Below are 27,551 nucleotides of genomic sequence, written 5' to 3'. Positions count from 1 at the left end.
CAGTTGACTGCGGTCGTGAGGTCTCAGAATCTGGTCTTTGAACAAAAGAATGACAAGACCACGGAACTGAAGGTTAATAACATCATGGAGAAACTCGCAGCTATCCAACGGGAGATTGAGAGACCAGTGTCGGAGTGTTAAAAACAGCTTGAAATTCTCATGAGTTGTTTGTAAAAAAAAGATAAATCACCATCATAATGCGGCTATCCCTTCGGCGCCAGCTGCGGGCTCAAGGCTGGAGCTGAACAAAAACTCCCTGATAACGACTGTGTTGAGTCTGTTCCTTCCCATTCCATACAAGGCCACCTGGGTTGGCTGGAAGACTGTTTACTTAGCCTGGCAGGGCGAAGGACACTGTCTCAGCTGAACTATGGACACGCACACACATACATATACTGATACTGATAAGCACTCACTGATGCATCACCCTCCCTACCCAACGCCACCTCCAACGCTTACCTCCCCCATGATGTGGACATCGGGTCAGTTGGAGGCGCAGTGGAAGATTGCAGCGGTCCCAGATCAGATGTACAAACTGGAACACTTTCCCATGTTGCTTGTCTGTGTTTATTGTGTTATGGTGTGTTGATATCTGTAAATTCCTGTATTATGCTTTTGTGTTACACATTTCGATGTTTTTTTCCTCGCTACCTGGCCTGACCTGTCTCCCCAATGATAAAGGCTATCTCATCTCATCTCATCTCAGCTTAAGTCTTTCTGCTGTTATTGAGGTGAATAATCTATAATCCATATTCAAAATTGAAATTGGTCGATATGAACTGCATTCCCTTTTGTCCTTGCCCATCTTTGGGATTACTGAAATAATTGCCTGTCTCCAGGATGCTGGTGACTCCCCTCCCTCCAACACATAGTTAAAACATTTTAATAATAGCAGTGATAATAAGTCTCTAAAGGTTTTATAATATTCTGATGTAAATCCATCCATACCTGGCCTCTTATTTGTTTTTGTTTTTGTGATGGCTTTATCCAGTTTTTGTTTAGTAATTTGTTGCATAAATCTTTTATTTTGTTACCGTCCAATATTAGTTAGGTCCAGAGTAGAGATGGGTATCGTTTAGGTTTTATCCAATACCGGTGCCAAACCGGTACTTTTGAAACGGTGCCGGTGCTTAAACGGTGCTCGAACCCGGTGCTCGAACTGGTTCCTAAAGAATGGAGAACTTTGTCCAAAAACCTCTCATGTTTAGCTGATTTTTGTTTTGTTTTTTGTAAAAAGATAACAATGTTAGCCTTTTCTGCAGCAATAGGGTATATATGGTATCACTCTTGGCTGGAAGCAATGCTTAAACAATGGAAAAAACACAAACTTTGTCCAAAAACCTCTCATGTTTAGCTGTTTTTTTGTAAAACGATAACAATGTTAGCCTTTTCTGCAGCTATAGGGCATATATGGTATCACTCTTGGCTGGAAGCAGTGCTTAAACAATGGAAAAAACACAAACTTTGTCCAAAAACCTCTCATGTTTAGCTGTTTTCCACTTTTTCTTTGGTCATTTTAGCCTTTTTGGCCAGGGTGAAGGGAGTATCTGCCATCAAACAAGAAGACAGCCGCATGTAACTACGACGGTGTTTGCTAGTTCACCTTACATGTATTAATATAATAACGTGGTTAGCCTGCTCAACGTAAATTACACACGAACAACGTTAAGCTACTCACACAGAGAAGAACGGCTGCTGTTGCCATCATCATCATCCGTCATCATTTCTGCTACACTGGCAGGGCTAGGGGCCAGGACTCTACTCTTCAGGTTCTTGGGGGATGTTGCTAACTCCGGGTCCGATAACAGGCATCAAACCCGCAGTAGATGTGCTCGGTGTGAGGTCTTGCAGCAAGCTATCAAATATGGTGCATTTCTCGGCTTTTAAAAAAACGCTATGCGTTGCCAGGTGTTTCATCAGATTCGAGGTGTTACCTCCTTTGCACAGTATCACAGTATCACCTTAAAGCACTTGTTGCAGGCTGCTGAGTTTGCATCTTTTGCTGTGAAGTACAGCCAGACTTTAAACCGCTTCGCCTTGGGCATTTTTAATCTGTAGCTCTGCTCTAAAAGAACGTACGTACCTGGGCCCGCCTACTATCCTTGGAAAGGTAAAATGATTGGCTAGAATCCAAAGTATATGACATCTCAGGGAAAAAAAAAGCACCGAAATGTGCGCTGCTTTTCGGTCTGGTTACTACCGTTTCTGTCAGAACTGGTGCCATAGTGGCACCGGATACCGGTACCCATCCCTAGTCCAGAGAATGTAAAAATTTCAGAATGTTTAGAAGGTCAGCCCCCTGTGTCTGTGAATATAATTTTTTATAATAGTTTTCAAATGAGTTTTGTATTTCTTTAGCAGTATAACACACTTTTTGGGTCTCTTCATCTTTTATACTATAAATTCCTCTTTCTTCTTCCTGTTTTTTAATTCTCCAGGCCAATAATTTCTTTGCCCTGGGGCCATAATCATAGTACTTTTGCTTAACAAATTTAGCTTTTATTTCTTCTTGTCTGTCATATATACTGTATCATTTAATCTCCGCTTTGTTAAATTTATCTCTTCCAGTATTTGAGAGTCTTTAACAGTGGCGTGTTTAGTCTCTAAGTTCTTTAATGTGAGTAGTAACTCATTAATTTGCATTTGTTTCTCTTTCTTTTTATACGAGGACCACATGATCAATTTTCCTCTTATTACTGTCTTTGATGCATGTAACACTTGGGAACTCCTTGATTATCATTTAGTTCACAGTAGTTTTTATACTTTTTTTATGAATTGTAGACATTTGGGATCATTTAACAAGCTCATATTCAACTTCCAGCTAGTCTGCTTTATTTCAGTCTCCAGATGTATAGACAGGTAAACACCTGCATGGTCTGATATATCTTTTATTCCTATGTTACATCTGAGGATTCTATGTCTATCAGTGTTAAACATAAGAAAATAATCTAACCTGGAGTATAGTTTATGGGGGAATGAGAAAACCGTATAGCCCCTTTCCTTGGGATGTAGCTCCCTCCAGATATCTATCATATTTCCTTCTAGAAGAAGCTTTTTAACTGTTTTTGTCTCCCGAGTCGTGCTTTTAGTTTTGTTGTTGGAATCTAAGTGGGGCTGTAGTTGCATATTCCAATCCCCACCACAGATAAGGGTTCCCTTGGTGTGTTCCGCAATCAGATTAAATAATTTCCTAATAAATTCCTGATCATTGCCTGGCATCCTGTAAACATTTAACAGAGTCACTGGTTTATGATCGATTTGACCCACTACCATAACATATCGTCCTTTTCTATCCCCTATTTGTTGAATTAATTTAAAATGTATTTTATTTTCAATCAGTATTGCAACCCCCCTTGCACACCTCTATATGATGAGTAGTATATATGTTTGAACCCCAAGCGTTTTAAATGTTCATGTTCCATATTGTTTAAATGGGTCTCCTGCCAAAATACTATATATATATCTTTTTCCTCTTAATAGGGTTTTGAGGACCATTAACATTCAATGATATTATCTAGGGCTGCCACAAACGATTATTTTGATAGTCGACTAGTCACCGATTATTTTTGCGATTAGTCGACTAATCAGATCATGCATCCATTGGACGTACAACGTACAGCTTATTGCACCAGCATGCATCTGCTCTTATATAACTATCATTAGCTTACAGCTTTAAGTGTTTAAGGCATTTGCTAACTAAAAATAAAGACAAGATGATACTTCTAAATCAGCGAGGGGGATTCTCCATGCGGAGGGCCCCTCGAGGAAGTATGGTGTCCGCTGCGGTTACATTACAGCTCCCAGTAGGTGGCGACAGCGCGCTTCCCTCATCTCAGTCCGGTGGTCTATTGCTAAAATTCTATCAAACCACAGCTGTCTACTGATAAATGAGCAGGATAACTATCTTAATATACTTGTTGAACTACAATAACAATAACATCTGTCTTTAATTCTTCATAAAGTTTTTCCTTGTCCCTATTTAACAACCTTAAACAAAGTGTTTATTCACAAGAACCTCTTAACCAGTTTAGTCTTTCAGATGAGATGAGTGATGAAATCTTTTGAGTTTTTCCCGCGCCCATTTGACATCCACAGCTCTTCTCCATCTTCCGTCCCGTCCGCTGACCTTCCACGAGTTGTCCTCTAGCCTTGCTTGAGCCCTGTCCATCCCCTGAGCTGGCTGACGGCTGGGGGATTCTCCCGCTCCACCGTCTTCTCCTCTTTTCAGCAATCCTGTCTCCCTAAGATCTAGCTTTGCTGATGTCGCACTCTCATAAGTAATTGTACCGCCGGAGCCTCGCTGGAGCCGGTGTCTGAAATCGGATGCCTTTTTCTTTTAACATTTTCTGCAGCGGGGCATATTCCTTTCGTTTCTGGATGATTTCTGCCGGATAGTCGTGATCCACATAAATCCGACGTCCTTCTATGCGTATATTCTTCTTCATCCATACTTTTTTTCAACACTTGCTCTTTGATGCTATATTCGAGGAAACAAACAATCATGGATCTGGGAGGCGCATGTGTGGGAGGCTTTTGACCGAGTGATCTGTGGCAGCGTTGTATCCCCAACTCCACATCCAGCAAATCTAGTTCAGTTTTGAAGAGCTTCTCCACATATTCGGTCGGGTTATCAGATTCCTTGCCCTCTGGTATTCCAAATATATGAAGGTTGTTCCTCCGAGACTGAGCTTCTAAGTCAGTTAGCTCAGCCAGCATGTGTTGTTGTACCTCTACGGTCTGAAGGAGCAACTCCTTAGCATTCGCACTCCACTCCTCCACCTCCCCCACTCTTTGCTCCATTTCTTCTACTCTTGTCTCCATGTTTTTCAAGTTGGCCCCCCTCCAGTTTCTTATTCATCTCCTCTTTAAAGCTCCCAAATTCTTGCTTCATGTCACCTCTCACCATCTCCCCTGCATCGCTGAAGTGTTTTTTCATATCCATGTGACTTGTCATGATTTCCTCTCGAATAGCCTCCATGCTAGCTTGGAGTGCGGACATCGTAGTCTGGTTGTCTTCACTCCCGTCTCCTGTCTCCATTTCCTCACTCTCATTGTCAGTTGTCCTTTCTGTGGCTTTTGTCTTTTTAGTTTTATATTTCCCCATAAATATTTATTGGAACGTGATGTTATCTGTGTTGGAAAAATGGGGAAATACTGGACCATCGCTAAGAGCTCCCAACTATGCTTCCACTCGCTCCGCCGCCATACCCGGAAGTCCCGATAGAAACAAGATTTAATAAAAGAGGACACATGCTTGTCAAGCATCAAGATAATTAGCGAAGGGCCCGAGGACACCAGTTAGATGGGCTGTAGGGGTATGACTGTCAAAGATTACAATTTCCGTTTTCTTGTCATTAAGGATAAGGGAATTGCTCAGCAGCCAGTCTTTAACTTCACTTATACAATCGAAGACGTGAAGCATTGATGAAGTATCATCCTCAGTCAATTCAAAATAAATTTGAATGTCATCCGCGTAGCAATGATAAGAGAGTTTGTACTTTTCAATTATACGACCAAGGGGTAACATATATAGAGAAAACAGCACAAGACCCAGCACAGACCCCTGAGGGACACCACAGGTAACGGGGGCAATGGAAGAGGAGTAGGTACCCATCGTGACAGAGAAGGACCTCTCCGATAAGAAGGATTGAAACCATCTAAGGGTCATACCCGTAATGCCAACTAGATGTTCAAGTCTCATTAAGAGGATATTATGGTCCACCAGATCAAAAGCAGAGGACAGGTCCAATAAAACTAAGACCGCGGGGCGCCCAGAGTCAGTAATTAAAAGAAGATCAATGAAGACCCTCAAGAGTGCCGCTTCCGTACTATGGCGCAGTTTAAACCCAGATTGGAATTACTCTAGGAACAACAAGTAAGCCTGCAGTGCGAGAGCGAAGTGCTCTAATAGGGTGATATAGTACTACAAGGTCATTAAGATAAGATGGGGCATGATTATTTCAGACCTTGTATGTGATGAGCAGGATTTTGAATTCAATTTTGGATTTAACAGGAAGCCAATGAAATGAGATCTAATAGTACAGGAACAGGTAACTCAGGATTTGACAAGAACAAAACAACGTCATCCTCATATTAAGAAATGTAGTGCTTGATATTCCCCAATCGGACAGGGTCAATGGAAGTGCTCATTCCGAATGGCTACTGCAAGAGGTTCGAAAGCAATTGCGAAGAGCAAATAATGTTCATTAATCTCCAAACGTTAAAAAAGGAAAACCTCTGGGGGACAAACCCAGTTTGATCTGGGTGGATAATCAATCCAACATGTCCATTTAATCTATTTGCCAAAAGTTTAGTGAAAATTTTCATATCCAAATTCAAAAAAGCAATAGGTAGATCCAGCTTTCCTAGCAAGTAAGAAATGTTACCCCAAGATTTTGACATATAGAGCTCTTCATAATATTCTCTAAATCGCTCATTAATAGCTTTAGGGCTGATTAAAATTTCACCTGATTTTGATTTAAATTTGTATATAGCCCGACTGGCCTGTAAACCTCTCAGCTGCCGAGAAAGTAGCTTGTGGGGGTTATCTCCAAACTCAAAATGCTTCTGTCTGATCCTAAATAGCTGATCTGTTACTTGACTAGATAAGATTGCATTATACTCAAACTTCCTTTTAATGATTTCTTGAAATAAAGAAGGGCAAGTGGAAGCCTTGTGGTCCTGTTCTAACTGTGTTAATTCAGTTTTCTATTTCTAACAGACGTTTCCGACGTTCTGTTTTTTAACAAAGATTTAAAAGAAATAATTTCCCCTCGCATTACCACTTTAAATGTTTCCCATAAAATTGAATCGGAAACATCTTGTTTATCATTAGTTTCCAAGAATTCTGATATTTTAGTTGTCATTAATTGGCAAAAGGATGCCTCAGACAGGAGTGATGAGTGAAAACGCCAGTTACCCTGTTGTTTCGTAACACAGAAGTCCAGAACTAACGAGGTTGGAGAGTGATCCGAGATCAAGATGTTGTGATGAGTTGAACATATAGCTTTAGAAATCAATTTGGAATCAAGCAAAAAATAATCTATTCTGGAGTACGATTTGTGCACTTGTGAAAAATAAGAGTAATCTCTACCAGTAGGGTTACACAGTCTCCAAACATCAACTAGGTTAGTAGAACTCAACATATTATTCAAAACAGTCGAAGAGTTAAACAACTGAGAGGTTTCATTAGATCTGTCCAAGTGTTTATCAAGTACACAATTAAAATCGCCTCCTAAAATTACACGAGTATCAGAAAGATTAGATAATAAATTAAATATTTGTTGAAAGAAAGCTGGGCTATCAAAATTAGAACCATATAAATTCAATAAAGTAACATGAGTTACATGAATATGGCCCGTCACCAAAACAAATCGACCATTCGGATCACTAACCGTGGACTCGTGTCTAAATGGAACTGTTCTACGGATCAATATAGCCACTCCACGGGCTTAGCCGGAAAATGTCGACTGAAAAATCTGATTAGCCCAGGACCACCTGAGCAGCCTCTCTTTAGTAGGTTTCATATGCGTCTCCTGAACATATACAAAATCAGCTGCAAGCGATTTTAGGTGAGAAAAAACTTTAGCTCGTTTGTGCACATGCCCAAGTCCTCGCACATTCCAGCTCACAAATCTAATGCCACCACTTAGCGATGATGAATTAGGATTCACTCCAGAAAAAATAGATATCAATGTTATACAAGGGCAATTTATGTGTACACTGCTAAGTACAACATACCAACAACACAAAAAACATAATCCTCCAACCTCCCCCCATAGAAAAACATAATTATGATTATACCCTCAATGCCAACATAGTTGAGAGAAAAATGAAATAGTCACATACATCCTGATGCAAGGGGTTCCAAATTAAATATCAGCAATAATAAATTAGTTACTATCTTCCTTTATAGTTCCCAAAAAATCCTCAGCCTCACGTGGCGTAGAGAACACTTTGACCATGGAGCCATGCGTTACTCGTAAACTCGCTGGATAATAGAAACTGCACCGAGCTCCAGCATCCATTTGGCGTCCTGGAAGACCTGGCGCTGTTTCAGCACTTCTGTCGGGAAGTCCGGGAAGATGTGAATTGCCTTGCCATTGTAGTTCAAGGGAGACTGCTCCCGAGCAAGCTGTAGCATCTTCTCTCTCACCTGGAAGCGGTGAATCCACGCTATAGTTACCCGAGGATGGTCTCCTTCCCCGGGAGTGCGGCCACCCAAGCGGTGTGTTTGGTCAATATCCAAAGGCTTGTCAAAATTGTCCGTGCCCAAAAGTTTTGGGAGAAACTTGGACAAAAACTCCACCATGCGTCCATTTTCAATTTTTTCCAGGCAGGCCAACAATTTCAATATTCTGCTGTCTGGACCGACACTCCAGATCTAATACTTTCAGGCGAAGCGTCTCGTTTTCTGCTTGCAATTAAGCCAACCGCAGATACTTTGTCAAAGATGCCTGTGCTGTAGCCAGAGACGCTTCAAGACCGTCAAACCTTTCAGTCATCGTGATATTCATTTTCCAAATTTCAGCAAGAACCCTAGGAAGACTTTCATCACCATTAGCCCCATCTTTAGCAGGCTCCGAGATTGGCTCAGCTTCGTCAGCTGGTTCAAGGGAAGCTGTGTCGGTCCCATTCTGAGACTTTTCCTGCTTTTTAGCTTTTTCAGTCTTTGATTTGGGCATCCTGTTCAATTTGGGAAACAAGTGTGCTTCAAAGAAAACCGGGAGTCGTGAAGTATGAGGCAATAAATGTCCAAAATGTGAAGAGAGTATGAGGAATCACAGAAACACCTCGACTCCAGTCGGTGCTCACTAGCGCCCCCCAACCATACTGGGTGGTGTTAATGAGACGACCATCAGGATAACACTGAACAACAATTTCTTGTCATACTGTGTACAGCTAAATCAGAAATATTTCTGTCTGATTTGTTTTCTTTTTTATCTACTTCCTAGACACAACTCATTTAAAATATATGCAATAACCACTAAAACTGATGAAAATAAAACATTTGGACAAAGATGGAAATAATCTGTCATGTTGTCCTGTGAGAATACGTTTCCTAAAGTACTATTTGGAAGTCTGTAGTTCTAATCTAAGAGTTGTAGTTTGACCAGCAGGAGACTAGAGCTCTGAAAATGACTGTGGTGAAGTTTCACTCCCTGAGACCGAACCTATGAAATATTCTGAAATATTTAAGCTTTATGTAGACGTCCTGGAGCCTTCATCTCACAGCCAGCTGCTCACAGAGAAAAGTCTTATTAGTTTAACTCAGAGGAAAGCTTGTCCTGATAAAAATGAGTTGTAGTGCCTTGTCCCCTTTACTGGGATTGGTGTTGTAATAATTTTTTACTGATGAGTTTTAGATTATGGAATTAATGTTTGAATATTTACCAGTTTTTTTTTTACCAGTCTAGCAAAGATACATACTTTTTCACCTTCTGCCTCTATGTTGGAGAACGAAGGTAATGGGAAATATGGTCTCAGTCGTGGAGCTCTGGATGCAAAGCAGACAGTGCGTTTATTTACAGTGCTCAAAAAACAGTCTCAAACATTAAAAGAAGTGCAACAGTGTGTCTGTGAAGGTTCTCAGTAATCCAGGTCATTGTAGTCTAAGGAGCTTGGAAAGAAAAGCATCTGGACTTCTTTAGGTTGCTTGAAGATGTTTCACCTCTCATCCGAGAAGCTTCTTCAGTTCTAGGGTCAAATGGTGGAGAGTCCAAGATTTAAACCCCGTGGGAGTGTCCCCCCAAAGAGGGACAAAAGGACCCCCTGATGATCCTCTACCTAATCACATGAGCCAAGATTTGACTTCAAGCAACCTAAAGAAGTCCAGATGCCTTTCTTTCCAAGCTCCTAAGTGCAACAGTGGTTTTCTCCAAATTCCCAGTGGTAGTGCAGCTGAGTCTCCCCAGTCGTAATGCTTCTCCTCTGGGTGATAATCCTAGCGAGCTCCTTCTCTCCAACCCTCCGCTCCGTACTTTTTCCTCCTAAAAGACAACAGCAACAGATGAGAAGGCTAACCGGCTAAAGCTACGTCACCAATAACAAATACACTTTACCACCGAGCTTCGAGTACAATCCAGTGTCGACTGCCATCCGGACACACCGTTAAATACCGCAGCCCAAAACAGAGTATGATTAGCGGCAGCTGGGTGGAAGATTAGGTGCAGGTGTGTCGGCTGCCGGGCGGAGATGCTTCCGGGTCAGGGGTCGCCACACTCTCTACCCCGGAAGTGCAGCTCCCATACTAGCTGGACCCGGAGAGCGGGGAGAAGGACAAAAGGGAGAGAGACACACAAGCACACCACAAGCAGGTTGTCCGGGGAGGACCGTCCGACCATGACACCCCCAAGATATCAGCTCAGCGTGGGTCTGCATAAATAAAGATAAATCAGTGCAATGGAAACATGACACACAGTTCTATAACTCTATATAAAAGCCATTTATTCCTTTTTGTTTGTATTATTAAAAGAGGAGGGGTCGGGGGAGGGTCTATGTTTATATAGGCAGGGAGAGGAAGTCTGAAAATACAGATGTGATAAAGATAACGAGAACAGAAGAATCACACACATAAATAATAAATGAATAAATATATAAAGAGGAGCTACTGGAGCCAGTGTGGACATAGAGGCTAGTCACCAGTAAAACCCAGAGATGGTACAGAAGGTGATTTGTTGGTGTTCCCATGGATTGTCTCCTTTCCTTAGTCTTTCCTACCTTTCTGCTTTCTTTGTAATTGGGGGTGAGACAGGCAGACAAGAAAAGCAGCTCATTAGTGTTGATGAAATCAAATGAAACATCACTTTGTTTCTAGACTGAACACTGCCTTCAAACAGCAAAGTATGTCCACTTTCACTCTACTGTGACCATCAGAACTTCTGCACCATCTTTTGCTTTTGGATATTTTTAGCAACAGTCAGTAAATGATTTTACTGATAAAGAAATGTGTTCACAGAGGGAGGAAGAGGAAGAGGAGCGGTGTTTGTGAGGAGGAGCAGCTGTCCTGCTGTGCTTTGTGTCAGGACGTCCTGAAGGATCCAGTCTCTACCAGCTGTGGACATTGGGTCTGCAGACAGTGCATCTGCCCATACTGGGACCACTCTGCTTCATCAGGAGACTCCTCCTGTCCCCAGTGTGGAGAAAGATCCAGAACCAGAGCTGGACTGCAGACAGCCAGTCAGAGCAGCTGTGTACAAAGTAAGACTGAACATCTGTCTGCTGATGGACTCATTTCTGAAAACTGGACTTCTTGTTGTTGTTCAGACACTGAAGAGTTTTCTTTCTGTTTTTCTTTCAGCAGATGTTGGTCTGCAGGAGGTTTTAGATGAACATAAGATCAGTCTGAGGAGGAGATGTGAACGTGTGACTGAAGGAAGTGATGAAACAGGAAGTAGAAGCCTCCTCAACAGAATCTACACTGAGCTCTACATCACAGAGGGACAGAGTGAAGAGGTTCATACCCAACATGAGGTGAGGCAGCTGGAGACAGCTTCCAAGATGGACGCCCTCCATGACACTCCAATCAGATGCCAGGACATCTTTAAAGCCTTACCTGACCAACAGAGACCCATCAGAGTGGTTCTGACCAACGGCGTGGCTGGTGTTGGAAAAACCTTCTCAGTGCAGAAGTTCACTCTGGACTGGGCAGAGGGCTTGGAGAACCAACATGTCAGTGTGGTGGTTCTGCTTTCATTCAGGGAGCTGAACCTGATCAGAGATGAGCAGTACAGTCTTCTGGAGCTGCTCCATGTTTTCCATCCAACATTACAGAAGGTCACAGCAGAGAAGCTGGCTGTCTCTCAGCTTTTGTTCATCTTTGACGGCCTGGATGAAAGCAGACTTTCATTGGATTTCACCAACAGGAAGCTGCTGTCTGATGTCACACAGAAGTCATCAGTCAGCCAGCTGCTGACAAACCTCATCCAGGGGAATCTGCTTCCCTCGGCTCTCGTCTGGATAACTTCCCGACCTGCAGCAGCCAATCAGATCCCTCCTACATGTGTTGACAGGCTAACAGAAGTACGAGGCTTCACTGACGCCCAGAAGGAGGAGTACTTCAGGAGGAGATTCAGTGATGAAGAGCTGTCCAGCAGAATCATCTCCCACATGAAGACATCCAGGAGCCTCCACATCATGTGTAGTATCCCAGTCTTCTGCTGGATCACTGCTACAGTTCTGGAGCACATGTTGACTACAGAGCAGAGAGGAGAGCTGCCCAAGACCCTGACTGGCATGTACTCACACTTCCTGCTGGTTCAGACAAAGAGGAAGAAGAACAAGTACCATGAGGGACATGAGACGAGTCCACAGGAGCTGACGGAGGCTGACAGGGAAGTTCTTCTGAAGCTGGGGAGGCTGGCGTTTGAACATCTGGAGAAAGGAAACATCATGTTCTACCAAGAAGACCTGGAGCAGTGTGGTCTGGATGTGACAGAGGCCTCGGTGTACTCAGGAGTTTGTACAGAGATCTTCAAAAGAGAGTGTGTGATCTTCCAGAAACCAGTCTACTGCTTTGTTCATCTGAGCATTCAGGAGTTTCTGGCTGCAGTCTACATGTTCCACTGTTTCACCAACTGGAAGACAGAGGTGCTCATGATGTTCCTGGGACAAACATATGGGAAATCATCTCTGGATGGTTTCCTGAGCAGAGTCATGTATAAATCCCTCCAGAGTAAAAATGGCCACCTGGACCTGTTTGTTCGCTTCCTTCATGGCCTCTCTCTAGAGTCCAACCAGAGACTCTTAGGAGGTCTGCTGGGTCAGACAGAGATCAGTCCAGAAACCATCCAGAGAGCCATCGACAACCTGAAGGGGGTGAACAGTTATAAATTCTCTCCTGACAGAAGCATCAACATCTTCCACTGTCTGATGGAGATGAACGACCTCTCAGTTCATCAGGAGATCCAAGAGTTCCTGAAGTCAGAGAACAGATCAGAGAAGGAACTCTCTGAGATCCAGTGTTCAGCTCTGGCCTTCATGCTGCAGATGTCAGAGGAGGTTCTGGATGAGTTTGACCTGAAGAAGTACAACGCATCATGGCGGGGACGACAGAGACTGATTCCAGCTGTGAGGTACAGCATGAAGGCTCGGTGAGTCCAGATGTGATCATTAACATCATTAAACAGTGTCAGTAATTTTTGACATGATGTAATTTAATGTAAACAGTGTTCCTCTTCATACAATAGTTTATTATGCAGTCAAATAAGCCATCTCTTCGATGCTTCTCTTTTATATTGACTTAATTAATTGTTCTTCTCACATGAAATGTTCTGAATGATCAGTCCCCATAAAGTCCTTGTGGTGCTGTATTATCCCACTAATAACACTTTGCTTTCAAACTTTTAAAATTAGAATGGGAGGCAGAGCCTTCAGTTTTCAGGCCCCTTTTCTGTGCAACCAGTGCTCCCAGTTTGGATTCAGCAGACTGACACTATCTGTGCTTTCTTTGCTGTGAACACTCTGGCTGATTAAACACAGTGGAACTTTTGCTTTAATATACACTCTGCAGCCACTTTATTAGGTACACCTGTGAACTCAAATTCATTACAGTCTGACACTCAGTCTGCCAGTCAGACATATTACAGGACATTGTACTCCAACCAAAACGAGAAAGTGAGGGGAATATAAATCATTTTAAATCCACGAGTCTCAATTCAGTTGGGAAAATATTAATACTTAATGAATAAAAGAAGAAGACACCAGGTAACTGGCAACTTGAATTAACATGAATCACTCTAGATGTTGAGAGTAGGGCTGCTCTGTTATTTCAAAAATCATAATCAACAAACCAGGATTAAACAGAATCCATGAAGCTTCAGTAACCACAGAGGTGTGTGTCTCCTCATCTAAGTGATCATCCCTATTCTGACCTGTTCAGACTAGAATTCTCTGATCCATTGACACAGATTATGTCAGGGTATCTCCATACCATGAGTGACTGAGCATCTGAAATTAGCAGAAATGTATCAAGAACAGTGTTGGGCAAGTTACTTTGAAAAAGTTATTAATTATAGTTACTAGTTACTACTTCAGAAAAGTAACTGAGTTAGTAACTGAGTGACAAGATTCTAAAAGTAATTAATTACTTGAAAAGTAACTATTGCGTTACTTTAAAAAAAAAAAAAAATTTACCCTCTGGGGTCCAGGGTATAATTGGCCATTTTTAACTACTTTTGGTTTTCCCTCCACATTTCACCTTTTAAAACTATTTTGCCATGTTTGGTATCATTCTTTTCAGCACAACCTCGCGTGTCTGAATTTACAGTTATGTTTTCATTTTGACATACTGTATTAACAGAATTGATCTAAAATCAGACAAAAAACATAAAATCCGAGTAGAAAAAGTTATATTTTTTACTGTAACAACCACAAACATGTTTATTGAATCATATTTCATAACTTTAAATGCAAATATTAATTGTCAATTTTAAAATCCTATGTACAAATTTTTGCAAACAACAGTTATTTGCATCCATTTACCTTTTACCCTTTTTTAAAACAACCATTTCAAACTATTTAAAGAACAATCAGCTGTTCTTCAATAAGATGCCACACAAATTATTTGTGCCACTCCAAAAACATAACTTCTGTCCACTATAAAGGAGAACATCACAGCCTGATACCTGCAGGTCTGACAGCAGCAGGTGTATCACTGCTGTTTCTACCTGGAGACAGCAGTCGCCTCATTGTTCTGACACACAACACAAAACTATCCACAACACTACACACTAACTACACAAGACAACACATTAACTACACACTCCAAACACGCTAAACGTCACAAATCTCTCACGGTCTGCTTCTCTCCACCCTGGGGAAGAGGGTAACACTACCTGGGTCTGGGTGCAGTTTCCCCCTCTAGGGGCAAGGGTACCTAGACCTGGGGTATAGCGTACGCTTGGGGAGTGTGATTGTGTGTACAGTGTCTCTTTATGTCTGTCTCCACGTTGGTTGAGTGCTGAGTAATTGCATATGAGAGCATGAGGGTGGGAATGGATGTTTGTATCTGTGTGTGCCTGTTTGTCTGTGTCTATATGTCAGGTTGGGTATCAGACGCCATCTCTCTGGGGACATCTCAGGCCCTCCAAGGTTTGGAGGCCTATCTCCCCCCACCACTTCCCCTGCCAGTGGCAGACACCCTCAGACATCGGTGCGTTGGTGGTTCTTTGTGTCCGGGGATGGGCGTTCAGGTACACACTGGCTCACTCCTGGTGGCTGCTAATCGGGGCCTGGAGCCTGGGGCTCGGTCACTCTGGCACAGCTGGCTGCCGGCGGAGCTCACGGGCACGCCACTGCAACCCTCCCTGGCTTCTGCTCCACGGCTGCTGGTGACCCCTCATCTGGGACTCTCCTCAGCTCTTTCTGGGACAGTGGCGCGGTTGCCCCTCTGTTGGTGTTCCTTGGTCTCTTGTGTTCTGGGGGCCTCTGGATGTCTGGAGTTTTGATCTCCTCCATACCTGCTTCATGCCCTGGAGGACGGGGCTGTGGCTCCCCCACACCCTCTAGCAGATCATTACATGAAGGAACCTTTTAAAAAAAAACAAGCGCGCTCATGCTCACAGGTGTACACACAGGTGATCACACACACAAACTACATCCTTTTTGGCTCCTACCTCAAAGCACACTGTGCTTAGGAGGTAGGTGTGATGTTGTTTATTACTCTCGTTTTCTTCTGCTTGTTTTCTTCTTTCTTTCTCAACAGGTGATCCTGGTGATCGATATATGTATTTTTTGTCTGTTTGTTTTGTTGGTTTTTGTTTTTTGCCCTTTATCACCGTTCCTCTTCCCCGCTGGGCATCTTTCTTTGCCTTTAGACCAGGGGTCTCAAACTCGCGGTCCGCGGACCATTTGCGGCCCACGTCACCTCTACTTGCGGCCTGCATATTGATGTGAAGATATATTTTTTAAAAATTATTATATGAAAAATGATGTAATACAACGGCAGAGTGTTACAGGCATGGCCCTTTAAGACTATAGCCTCATGGGCGGTGTAGTCCTTGCTGCAGGGAGAACGTGTGGGACCGCCCCTCCCGCTGTGTGTGTGTGAGCGTGAGGGAGGGAGAAAAAGGAAAGTCGAAAAGTACGAGGTGCTACCAAGCAGAAACGGGAGATGGAAGCATGTAAATATAAAAATAACCACTGCAGCCAAAAAGAGTGCCTGACGAGCCCAGTAAGCTATTAAGACTTGACTTTACACCGTGTTCGTGTTTTCCTCCAAAACAATAAAGTTCTGCTGGAGCAGCCTTTCAATGCCTCTCTCTGTCTCTTGCTAGCACAGTTGACCCAGACAGTAAAGCTCATTCCCGGCTATGAGCCCGACACGGAACCCAAAGTATTATCCAGAGGTCCCCTTACCGCGGTTCAGAGCTGTGGACGTGGCCGAGGTAACAAGAGAGTGCAAACATGGTGAGAGATTGGCTGTGTTAGTTCAGTGAGAGATTTATTTGGAAAGAAAATAATTTTCACTTGCAGTCGAAAACTAATGTGTACACTTATGCCTGCATTTTTATTTTGTTAAATACAAACAAAATTGTAGCAACAGTGCTGCCACGTGTCTGGCCAGAAAGAGCTGTTTATTTGGTAGTTCAATGAAACTACTGTACTATACTGTACTATACTGCTGAGTGACTGTCTTCTGCTCGTCAAATGCATATGACAAATGAAACGGAAAATGTTTGCAATTTTGTCTTGTTACACAATATTTGGAATTAAATAAAACAAACAAAACACTACATTTTAGGAAATATTAGTGGGTGTTTTCGTGTTTGTTTTTTTGTACTACTTGGACACTAAAGTGGCCCTCCAATGACATGACGGTGCCAGAAGTGGCCCGCGGCTCATTTGAGTTTGAGACCCCTGCTTTAGACAATAATTCTGATGGCAAAAGAACCAAACGGGACAGGCGGGGGGAAAAAAAACAAAAAACCCCCAAATCTCTCACATCTCAAAACTCGCTCTCTCTTTTTCTGCTCTCTCTCTCTCTCGCACTCGCCGTCACTCCTAAAACTTCCCCTCTTCCTAAACAACCAAATGCAATGTTGCCATATCATTTTTTGATTGGTCGACATGGTACATTTTTCCACCAACACGAAAGGGGTGGTTTTTTTTGTTTTGTTTTTTTTATTTTTTGGTCGTAAGCAGAGAGTGCTTGCTTGCGCTGTCCTAAGACCGTAAACGTGCTGAAACTATTCAGTAAAAAACACAGTGTATATGTTGTTTATCATAACTCTGGTTTAGTAACACCGTTACTTGTAACGCCGTTATTCGCATCACTGATCAAGAGAAGAGAATTTGCAACAGTTCAGTACACAATCTTCACACAGTGGCTCCCCGTGGTGAAGTCTCCCAGCTCCTAACAGTGCATGACGGTGATGTGAAAAACAGCTACTCCAACACATTAATCCCCAGTTCATGGTATAGCTCCTGTGTTCTCCTCTACTCCTCCAACTCCAGGTGCAAAAGACAAAAAAAATGAGAAGGTAATCCAAAAGAGGGCGTCAGAAAACAACACACGTCCGCGGCAGTACTAATAAGCTTAGTTCAATGATCCAGCACTAGGGATGGGTATCGTTTAGGTTTTATCCAATACCGGTGCCAAATCGGTACTTTTGAAACGGTGCCGGTGCTTAAACGGTGCTCAAACCGGTGCTTAAAGAATGGAGAACACAAACTTCGTCCAAAAACCTCTCATGTTTTTATTTTTAGCAGTGTCTTTTTTTCTGCAAAATGATAAGAACCGTAACAACATATAAACATCATCTGTGCAAAGATTTATGTTTTTAAAGTAAAACAGTGAAAAATTACAGCGCTGTCAATACATGAATATCCAGACGTTGTACAAAAATGTCCAATTCTGGCACACAATTGGACACCATGCAAGTTGATTTTTTTAGGTATTTAAGAGCAGACATTAATTAATTTTATTAACATGCCTAAAAATGCTTTTTTTAAAAAATACGTTTTTGAAGAATTAACACACATTTACATGGTAACGGGCCTTTTCTGCGCATGGAGCGTTTAATTGGCCTCTGGCCCTTTAAACTCTGAGGGGCTTTAACTTTGGTTTCTTTTGGTCAATTTGCGTGATTGACACCTCTTTTTAATTGTTTGAGCCAATAGAGTCACAGTAACGATGCCACGTTCACGTTACTTCAACCAATCAGACGTTGTAATGCTAAAACCCACGTGGGCCCAAATTTACTGCATGTGACGTCTGTCCAGTCACGTGTCTATAAGTGGGTCTAAAATGGAGGTTGTTGACGGAAAACGACTATTAACGACAGATTAACACCAGGGTAAAGACTATTACAGTAGTCGAGGTGAGATGAAATGAAGGCATGGCTGGCTCTCTCAAAGTCTCTAAAACAGAGAAATGGCTTCACTTTAGCAAGTAACCGAAGATGAAAGAAACTGGTCTTGATTACAGCATTAATCTGTTTGTCAAACGTTAGATTAGAGTCAAAAATCACTCCTAGGTTCCTCGCAAAAGTTTTTTTTTTATAAATTTCTAAGGGGCCAAAGTCGCAGTGGTCACAGGGACCAAACACAATCACCTCTGTTTTCTGTTCATTTAAGTAAAGAAAGTTTAAAGACATCCATGCCTTAACATACTCCAAACAATCTAGCAAACCCTTCAGAGGACTCACAGATTTATGTTTCATCTTAGGCTACGTTCACACTGCAGGTCTTAATGCTCAATTCCGATTTTTTGATCAAATCCGAATTTTTTGTCTGCTTGTTCACACTACAAATAAAATGCGAGAGCAAACGCGCTCTAGTGTGAACGCTCAAAGCGGCCCGCATGCGCAAAAGAAGACGTCACACACAACTCGCTCTGTTTAGCGCCAGAGCAAACAATATTGTTTGACTGATGGCCCTTAATATAAAGACTTCGGACTTTACGTTTCCCAATTTTTGCTTTAAGTTATTTTGTTATTTACATAATAATGTAAATAACCTAATAATTATCCTTATTGCTGTTTTAGAGAGGAGCGGTGCTTCAAAGGATAGTTGCAGATTTCTGTCAGAATCTGCAGATTATACAGTACAAATAAAATGTTCACATTTCTCCAACGTTGTATTCCCAACAGTTTCACTGACATCTACACTGGATGGCCAGGAAGCGTTCGCGATGTCTTCTCGGGCGCTTCTCCGGTGCTGATAATTGCCATCTTGTGTCAGTGACGTAAAAGACAGATTTAATGCGACATGACCGTTCAAACAGCAGTCGCTTTCTAAAACATAGGATATGTATCGGATTCAGTACCACATACGAAAGTGACCCAGATCGGATTTGAAAATATCGGATTTGTGCCGTTCACACTGTCACACCATGATCGGATATGGGTCACATAGGGTCAAAAAAATCAGATTTGATGCGCTTTCCCCTGCAGTGTGAACGTAGCCTAACAGAAAAACCTCAGTTGGACAGATAAGATTTAAAGCACTCCAATGCAGTCCCTTTGATTCCGACACAGTGTTCAAGCCGAGAGATAAGAATCCTAGGATCTACAGTGTCAAAGGCAGCACTGAGGTCTAATAGTATTAAAATGACAGAATCTCCCAAGTCAGTAAAAGTTAAAAGGTCATTAAAAACTTTTAAAAGAACAGTTTCAGTGCTGTAGTGCGTTTTAAAACCAGACTGAAATACTTCACTAATGCCATTTTTATCTAGAAAGGTCTGGAGTTGAATAAGGACAACTTTCTCCAGGACTTTAGAAAGAAAAAGCAATTTAGAAATTAGTCTGTAGTTGGATAAAACTGCTGGATCCAGGTTTTGTTTTTTAATAATAGGTTCCACCACAGCATGTTTAAAGACGGCAGGGACACACCCAGACTGAAGACTGTTATTGACAATAAAAAGCAAACACATAATCACATTGTCAAAAACATCTTTTAGTAAACGAGACTGTGTCATGTCAAACACAGTAAGAGGAGCTGAAGCACAGATGTTTATCAGATTATGATGTCACTCTGTTTTCTCTTCATATACATTCAGTCTGTGTTTTTAATGCAGATTTTTTGATTTTATAATAACACATTTTATATTTTCTATATTCACAGACTGACTCAGTGTCGACTCTCAAAGACTCACTGTCCAGTTGTGGCTTCAGCTCTGAAGTCCAACCCCTCCCATCTGACAGAGCTGGACATGAATGGAAATGATCTGGAAGATTCAGGAGTGAAGCTTCTGTGTGCTGGACTGGAGAGTCCAAACTGTCGACTGGAGACTCTGAGGTGAGTTCACTGACTGCAGCTGTTGTTGTTTTTCTATATTTCAGGTCTTTGAAACGTTCTTTAGTTCCTAAATGTTCAGGATGTGTCTAAAGACAAATGTGAAGAAGTTTGAGTGCTTTCAGACATGTTGTGTCTTTCCAAACGACTGAACAACAGTTTTTCCTTTTGGCTCCAAACAGAAGTGACAGACTTGAGCAGGGTTCATTTAAAGGCTGACAGAAGTGGAGTGGTGACGGGGAGATGTTTGACAGGAGAGTTTTTCAGCCTCCACAGGTTCATGTTGTGCTCCATCAGTCAGTGAAGATGAAGTAGTGCTGATGAGGCTGTAGAGTGTGTGAGTGATGTGAATGAGGCTGTTAAAGATCTGATGATAGCAGATAAAAACAGGCTGCAGAGACTTTGAGCTTCTGTGGAAACCGAGAGAGAGGAAAGAAAGACATGAATGTCAAAGCTAATAAAGGTGAAGTTAGGAGTTGTGATGATGTTCATGGTATCAGAAGCTGATATGGCTGCTACAGAGACGACCCACACAGCTGCTGTGGTGAGGTGTGTGTTAAAGCAGAGGAACACAGAGCAGCCTAACACAGGCCCAAACATGACAACAAAGCAGGACTCAGGCTCTGTGAGAGGATTTCAAGCAGAAGCTGGAGAAGAGAAAGGACTCTGTTGGAATGACTACAGAAAGCAGGCAGCTGAGACCAGTCCAAGTGTTTCCATGGAGCCCAGTCTAACATTCATTTATACACTAACGTACAGAAGTGAATGAGAAAATAAATCCATAGTTTCAAATGTAGAAATAGTTCTCAGTTCATTGACAGAGTTTAATACAGTTCATGAGGAAATGAGAAATGTTCAAAACAGCAGCTGATAAGAAATCTGCTTCACAAAGTTGGATCCAATTCCTACAGTTTGTGATGCACTTGAACGCAGCGTGAGCAGTTCACTGCCTAACCCCACAGAGACTGTCAGTCTGGACTTTTCTTTATTTCTCCTGGCTGTCAGTGAGATTTCAGAGCAATCAGAGACTGTGGGTCTGTGTATGAAGTCTAATTCATGTGCAGTTGTTGAAGTTGTAGAATGAGAAATGGCAGTTTTGGGGTATTTCCTGCTTTCATTGTCCTGCTTGTGCTGATGAAAATGTTTATTGACGTGTGAATTCATTCTTCAACGCTCGATTCTGCCTTAACAACTTGAATTTTATTTTTGTGTAACACAATTCAACACACTGAGGCACTTGTTACATTATCCAACAATAAAAAAAGGAAACAGAGACAGCTGGCCTTCAAAGTAAAAGCTGCTCCTTTTGAATTGTGTTGGGGGTAAAATGTAAGAAGAGCTGAAGCACATCAATGATCTACGTTGGATCTGCCACTTCCATGTAATCACATCATTTTAATGTCATTATGTTGTGGATCAGATGTGGAAACATCACTGCCTATTTTATTGTTCACACTAAATCCATGTGGCCACGGCTGGATGTTCAGCTTACAGAGCCCTGGGCACAAATGTGTGACGGACCTTAGCAGCTGGATTTGAATGCTCGGCTTCTTTTCCTTCTTCAATAATTAGATATACAGGGCACACAGTGTGTGTACAGAACAGCTAAAATCATTATGTAGGCCTCACCGGAATATGGAAAGGAAGCATCACAGTACAGCTTCACTGAAGCTTTAAAGTCTCTGATATGAAATGAGAAATGAAGCAGGAAGACAAATTTTCAGAAATCGTAATATTTCTTTCCATTGCTATGCGGATGATATCCAAATCTATTTTCCTCTGGATTTGGATCTCCAGTCCCCGCTATTGCCGTTGTTCAACTGCCTGCGTGATGTTAGAGACTGGCTTCCGCACAACTCTCTCACCCTTAGTGAAAACAAAACAGAAATTATCATCTTTGACAGTCACATGCCCTTGAAACAGCTATCGGATACCTTGGGATGCTATGCCAGTCATCTTTCGTTTACTGTCAGAAACCTTGGAGTAGTGCTGGATAGTTCTCTCAAATTAGACAAGCAAGTGGCTGCAGTGGTGAAAACCAGCTTCTACCAACTACGCCAAATTTCTAAGGCAATGCCCTACTTACGACATAATGACCTTGAAAAGCTCATTCATGCTCTTGTTACTTCGAGATTGGACTACTGTAATTCTCTTTATTTAGGCCTCCAACGTTCCCTCATCCAACGCCTGCAACTAGTCCAGAATGCCGCAGCACGCCTTTTAAGTGGCACCAGAAGACATGACCATATCACACCCACCCTCGCCAACCTTCATTGGCTCCCCGCCAAATCGTATCGTTTTTAAAATCCTTTTATACACTTTTAAAATTTTAAATAACCTGGCACCCAGCTACTTAATTGACCTCCTTGACCTATACATCCCCACGAGAGCACTCAGATCCTTTAACCAGGGGCTCTTAATGCAACCAATGTCTTGACGGAAGAGTAGGGGGGATCATGCTTTTGCTTTTGCTGCACCAAAACTCTGGAACAGCTTGCTGATTGATGTCCGTGTGTCGGAATCCATCCAATCCTTTAAATCACGTTTAAAAACCCACCTGTTAAAGCTTGCCTTCCAAACAACTTACTTTTTAACTTTTCCCCGGTTCATGCTTGTTACCACGTCACCATCTTATAACTGTATTTTCTTTTGCTGATAATTGTATTTTCCTGCTCCTTTACTGCTGTAACCCCGCAAATGCGGCTCGTCTGTGAAGCACTTTGATGTACCTGGGACTTTTAAATGTGCTATAGAAATAAAATTGAAACTGAACTGAATGAAGCAGCCAGAGCTTTTTCATGAGTGGAAATCCACTGTGATTGTGAGCTGCTGCTACAGCCTCCAGATTAGCCAGCAGCTCATCCTGCTCAACATTTTCTCACCAACTTTGATGGAAGCCCAGTTGTGCGTGGCCCCTAAAGCTCTGGTCTGAGTGTGTGTTGGATAATCCGGCCCAGGATGAGGCCAAACTGAAATGGGATTAAATGTCTGTCAGGTATTTGAGCTTAGTGTAGTGTCATTTTTGCACAATTTAAAACCAAACAAAACCTTTTTTCTGTCTTTTCTATTTAATACTGTAGACTTTCTTTGATACTGGAGTCAAAAGGAGCAGCTTTTACTTTGTAGGTGAGCCGTCTCCGTTCCCTGTTCAGGTTGGATGCTTCGGTGCGTTGACTTGTGTTACACGTCTGGGTCCAAAGTTCACACGTTGGTCAGGCAGCATTAACTGTTGAAGAACGAACTCACAGCTGTCAGCACACATTTGAATCAGCACAACAATAAAAGCAGGAAATCCCCCCCAAAACGCTCCGTCAGTTGATTCATGACAAATGCCAGTTTGTGCTTCATCATTACCCAGGGTACCTCTGTGATTATTCTCATCATGTGTGTGACTGGATTAATCCCACATGGACCAACAACACTGGTCTCTATGTGCAGCTGGCTGTAAGACGAGCGGTCAGGGACTGTCTACAAAGTGAAACACTGAAAGAACATCATCCATAAATATTGAGTAATAACTGGACTCTCATACAGCGTGACTAAAATGCCTTTAAACATCATGTTATCCTGCTGATCAAAGTCCAACACTGAGTTTGTAAAAACATGTTTGTGAGTCATTTTGTTTGGTTTATGAGGAAAATGATTCAATAACTTCCTGCTAATACACAACATTTCATCATATCAGAATCAGAAAACTTTATTTATCCCTAAGGGGCAATTAACAAACAACAGAGCAGCATAACGTTGAAGATAAGGACAATAAGAACAGGCAATAAGAGTGAAATAATAAATACACAGAATATACAGTATATACAGTTTTAAAATTACACAGTTTTAAAATTAAACTGACTGAAAGGCGAATAAATAACTGTAAGTGACTAAAAGTGAATAAAGTGTTGGTAGTATAAGAAGAGTGTAGTTTATGTCTATGGGTGTGGGAAATGATCTGCTGGAGTTGAAAAGCAGAGTGGCTTTGGGGACAAAGGTGGCGCTCCTCCTCTCAGTCCTGCAGGAAATGCAGCGGAAGCGTCGCCCAGAGGGGAGCCATTGAAATGCGGGGTGAAGAATGTGAGAGGGGTCGTCGATGATTTCTGCTGCCTGTCTAAGGGCCTGTTGGCTGAAAACCTGAGCCAGAGTTCTGACAGGCAGGCCAATGATTTTAGAGCACACTGATGCAGTCGTGCTGCAGTCTGTTCTTGTTCTAAAGGCTGAGGGAGTGGAACCAGCAGGTGATGGAGAAGGCCATGATGCTTTCCAGGAAGGCATAGTAAAAAGTCATCATGATGGGTGTGCTGACTCCAAAGGAGTTGAGTTTCCTAAGGAGGTATAGCCGTCGGTGGCACCTCCTGAGAATCTCCTCTGTGTTGGCAGAGAATTTCAGGAGGTTGTCAAAGATGGTTCCCAGGTATTTGTACTCCTCAACTACCTCCACTGGCTTCCCGTGGATGGTGACTGGTTGTGGTGACTGAAGCAGCCAGATCCCTCTGCCTACTGGAGAAGGTCACCACCATCTCTTTGGTTTTGCTCACGTTCAGTTCAAGTTTGGAGCTTTCACACCACTCTACAAACTCCTTAAGAGTGGGCCCGTGGTGTTGTGAGGGGCCTGACAGCAGTGACAGGAGAACTGTGTCGTCAGCATATTTAACCAGGTGACAGTTGGGCTGTGTGGATCTGCAGTCATCGGTGTAGAGGATGAAGAGCAGGGGTGAGAGCACACAGCCCTGGGGGGAGCCAGTGGAGGTGGAACGGAGACCGGACAGAGAGTTGTTGACCCGAACTTTCTGAGTCCTGTTGGTCAAAAAGTCCAATATCCACCGGATCAGCTGATCATCCAGGTGAAATCTGGAGGAAAGTTTAGTGGCCAGGATATGAGGCTGCAGAGTGTTGAACGCTGATGAGAAATCAGCAAACCGAAGTCTGGCGGAGGAGTCAGGGAGCTCCAGATGTTTGTGGATGTAGTCAAAGATGAAGACGCCATCATCGACATCTCTGCGTGCACGGTAAGCAAACTGGAGTTGGTCCATCAGGGGGTCAGTTGCTCTTACGATGTGCTGTTTCATGATCTTCTCGATGGCCTTCATCACCAGGGAGGTGAGGGCCACAGGACGATGATCACTCAGAGATTTTGGGTTGTTTCTTTTGGGGATGGGGATGACTGTGGAGTGTTTTCACAGCTGGGGGACGGTGTGACTGTCAATTGAGTGTTGAAAAGGAGTCCGGAACACGCTTCCCAGTTGCCCTGCACAATGCCACAGACCTCGACTGCTGATGTTGTCAGGGCCGGGTGAGCTCCTCTCCCTGGTCCTCCTGAGGGCTCTCACCACATCCTCAGTCCTGACGGTGAGTGCAGAGCTGCCAGGTTTGAGTGAGGATCTGGACTCCTCAAGCTGGGCCATGTTGTCCGTCTCACACCTGGCGTAGAAAGCGTTGCGGTCATCAGGGAGGGAGGAGGGGTTGCTGCCCTCCACCTGGATGGTTCTGGAGGTGGTGACCGCAGTATTCACAGAGGCCATGGTTTTGAGGCCCTGCCAGGCTGAGTGTAGGTCCCCTGTGGTGAATTTTTTTTCAACAGTGTTTTTATACTCCAGTTTAGCAGTTTTTATGGCCCTTTTGACCTCCCTGTTGACCTCCTTTTTGTCCAGTGCAGAGCCGGTGAAGAAAATCCTCTTTTTTTTTATTAAGGATTTCCTTGAGCTCCTTGGTGATCCAGGGTTTCTTGTTGGGGTAGATGGAGACTGTTTTTGAGGGGATAGTGTTGTCAACACAGAAGGAGATGTATGATGTCACTGTGTTGACTTGTTCGTCGATGTCATCAGAGGGAGAAAGAAGGCTGTCCTAGTCAGTGGCTTCTAAACATCCTTGTAGGGTGAGGATACTTTCCTCTGTCCACTGCTTGATGTTTTTGGTGACCTTTTTAATCCTCTTGATGACTGGGGTGTAAGCAGGGGCCAGCAGGATGGTGTGATAGTCTGCTGAACCGAGAGGGGGGAGGGGTAGGTCTTTAAATTCATCTGGTACAGAGCCATAGCATTTATCCAGAGTCTTCCCCTGACGTGTGCTGCGTGTAACATAGTGTTGGTGTCCTTTAAGCGACTTGTCAGGGGAACAGTGGTTGAAATCACCCAGGATGAACTTGGGAGAGTCTGTACAGAGTGTTGGTGATGTACTCTGTGGCTTTAGCTGCATCAGCTCTGGGGTGGATGTACACCAAGATGATGGTAAATGGACTGATTCTTATATAGCGCTTTTCTACTCTCACGGAGTACTCAAAGCGCTCTATACAACATGCCTCATTCACCCAATCACACCCATTCTCACAAGCACTTTATCTACACTTAGTGCTTTCTAACGACATTCATACACATTCATACTCCGATGGATGCATCGGAGAGCAAGTTGGGGTTAGTATCTTGCCCAAGGATACTTGACATGCAGACTGGAGGAGCCAGGGATCGAACCACCGACCTTCCGATCAGTAGGTGACCTGCTCTACCTCCTGAGCTACAGCCACCCCAATGATGATGAAAAGCTAAGGGAATTCTCTGAGGAGGTAGTAGGGGCGCAGGAAAACAGCCAGGAGCGCGATGCCTGTAGTGCACAGCTTCTCCCTCACAGTGACTGTAGAGCACCAGCGTTTGTTTACATACAGACACACGCCACCACCATGTTGCTTCCCGGTGTGTTCGTGGTCTCTGCCCAGATGAAGAGGTGGTGAAAAGCCATCAATGTGCAGTGCGCTGTCGTCGTCGCTGTTGTTTAACCACAATTCCGTGAATGCCAGAACAGAGGCAGTTCTGTACTCATGCAGGTGGTTGACGCAGGCTTGCAGCTCATCCAGCTTGGAGCGGAGAGACCGCATATTAGCAAGGATAATGGACGGGAGCACTCGTTGTTTGTGTGTCTCCCTCTTTAGTCTGGCTCTCACCCCACTCTTCTTTAATCCCCTCCTGGTTACCTTGTTATTGTGAGTTTTTCGATTTCCGTGTCTACGGAGTATTTCCAGCATCCAACATCAGCATGGAGGAGAGGAAGGCACTCACATCACTTAGCAATGACAACACAATTATCATCCTTCCGGCAGACAAGGGTAGGTGCACAGTATTGCTAAACCAGAAAGACTATCATGAGAAAATTTTGTCACTGCTCAGTGACGAAAATACTTATGAGCCCCTGAAATGAGAAAAAAAGGAAGTGGTTACAGGAAGAGGGTGATAGACTGTCTGAAGCAGTTAGAACAAGAGAATGCTATTGACTGGACCTCATACCACAGGCTGTACCCAGGGGAATCTACACCAAGTCTGTATGGTTTACCGAAA

General features: G+C 43.1%; 1 protein-coding gene across 1 annotated transcript in view; it reads left to right on the top strand.

Moving 5' to 3' along the window:
* Nucleotides 1-27,551, top strand: part of LOC134622363 (NACHT, LRR and PYD domains-containing protein 12-like) — a 290,226-nt gene that overhangs the window by 236,553 nt on the left and 26,122 nt on the right. Inside the window, exons 4-6 of the mRNA XM_065470155.1 lie at nt 10,958-11,199; nt 11,300-13,091; nt 20,065-20,238. Coding sequence (XP_065326227.1) covers nt 10,958-11,199; nt 11,300-13,091; nt 20,065-20,238 — 2,208 coding nt within the window. The remainder of the gene's footprint in view (nt 1-10,957; nt 11,200-11,299; nt 13,092-20,064; nt 20,239-27,551) is intronic.

The sequence above is a fragment of the Pelmatolapia mariae genome, linkage group LG3_W, assembly GCF_036321145.2.
Source record: "Pelmatolapia mariae isolate MD_Pm_ZW linkage group LG3_W, Pm_UMD_F_2, whole genome shotgun sequence".
Classification (NCBI taxonomy): domain Eukaryota; kingdom Metazoa; phylum Chordata; class Actinopteri; order Cichliformes; family Cichlidae; genus Pelmatolapia; species Pelmatolapia mariae.
The sequence above is the reverse complement of the archived record's forward strand: the minus strand, read 5'-3'. Positions and strand labels throughout refer to the sequence as shown.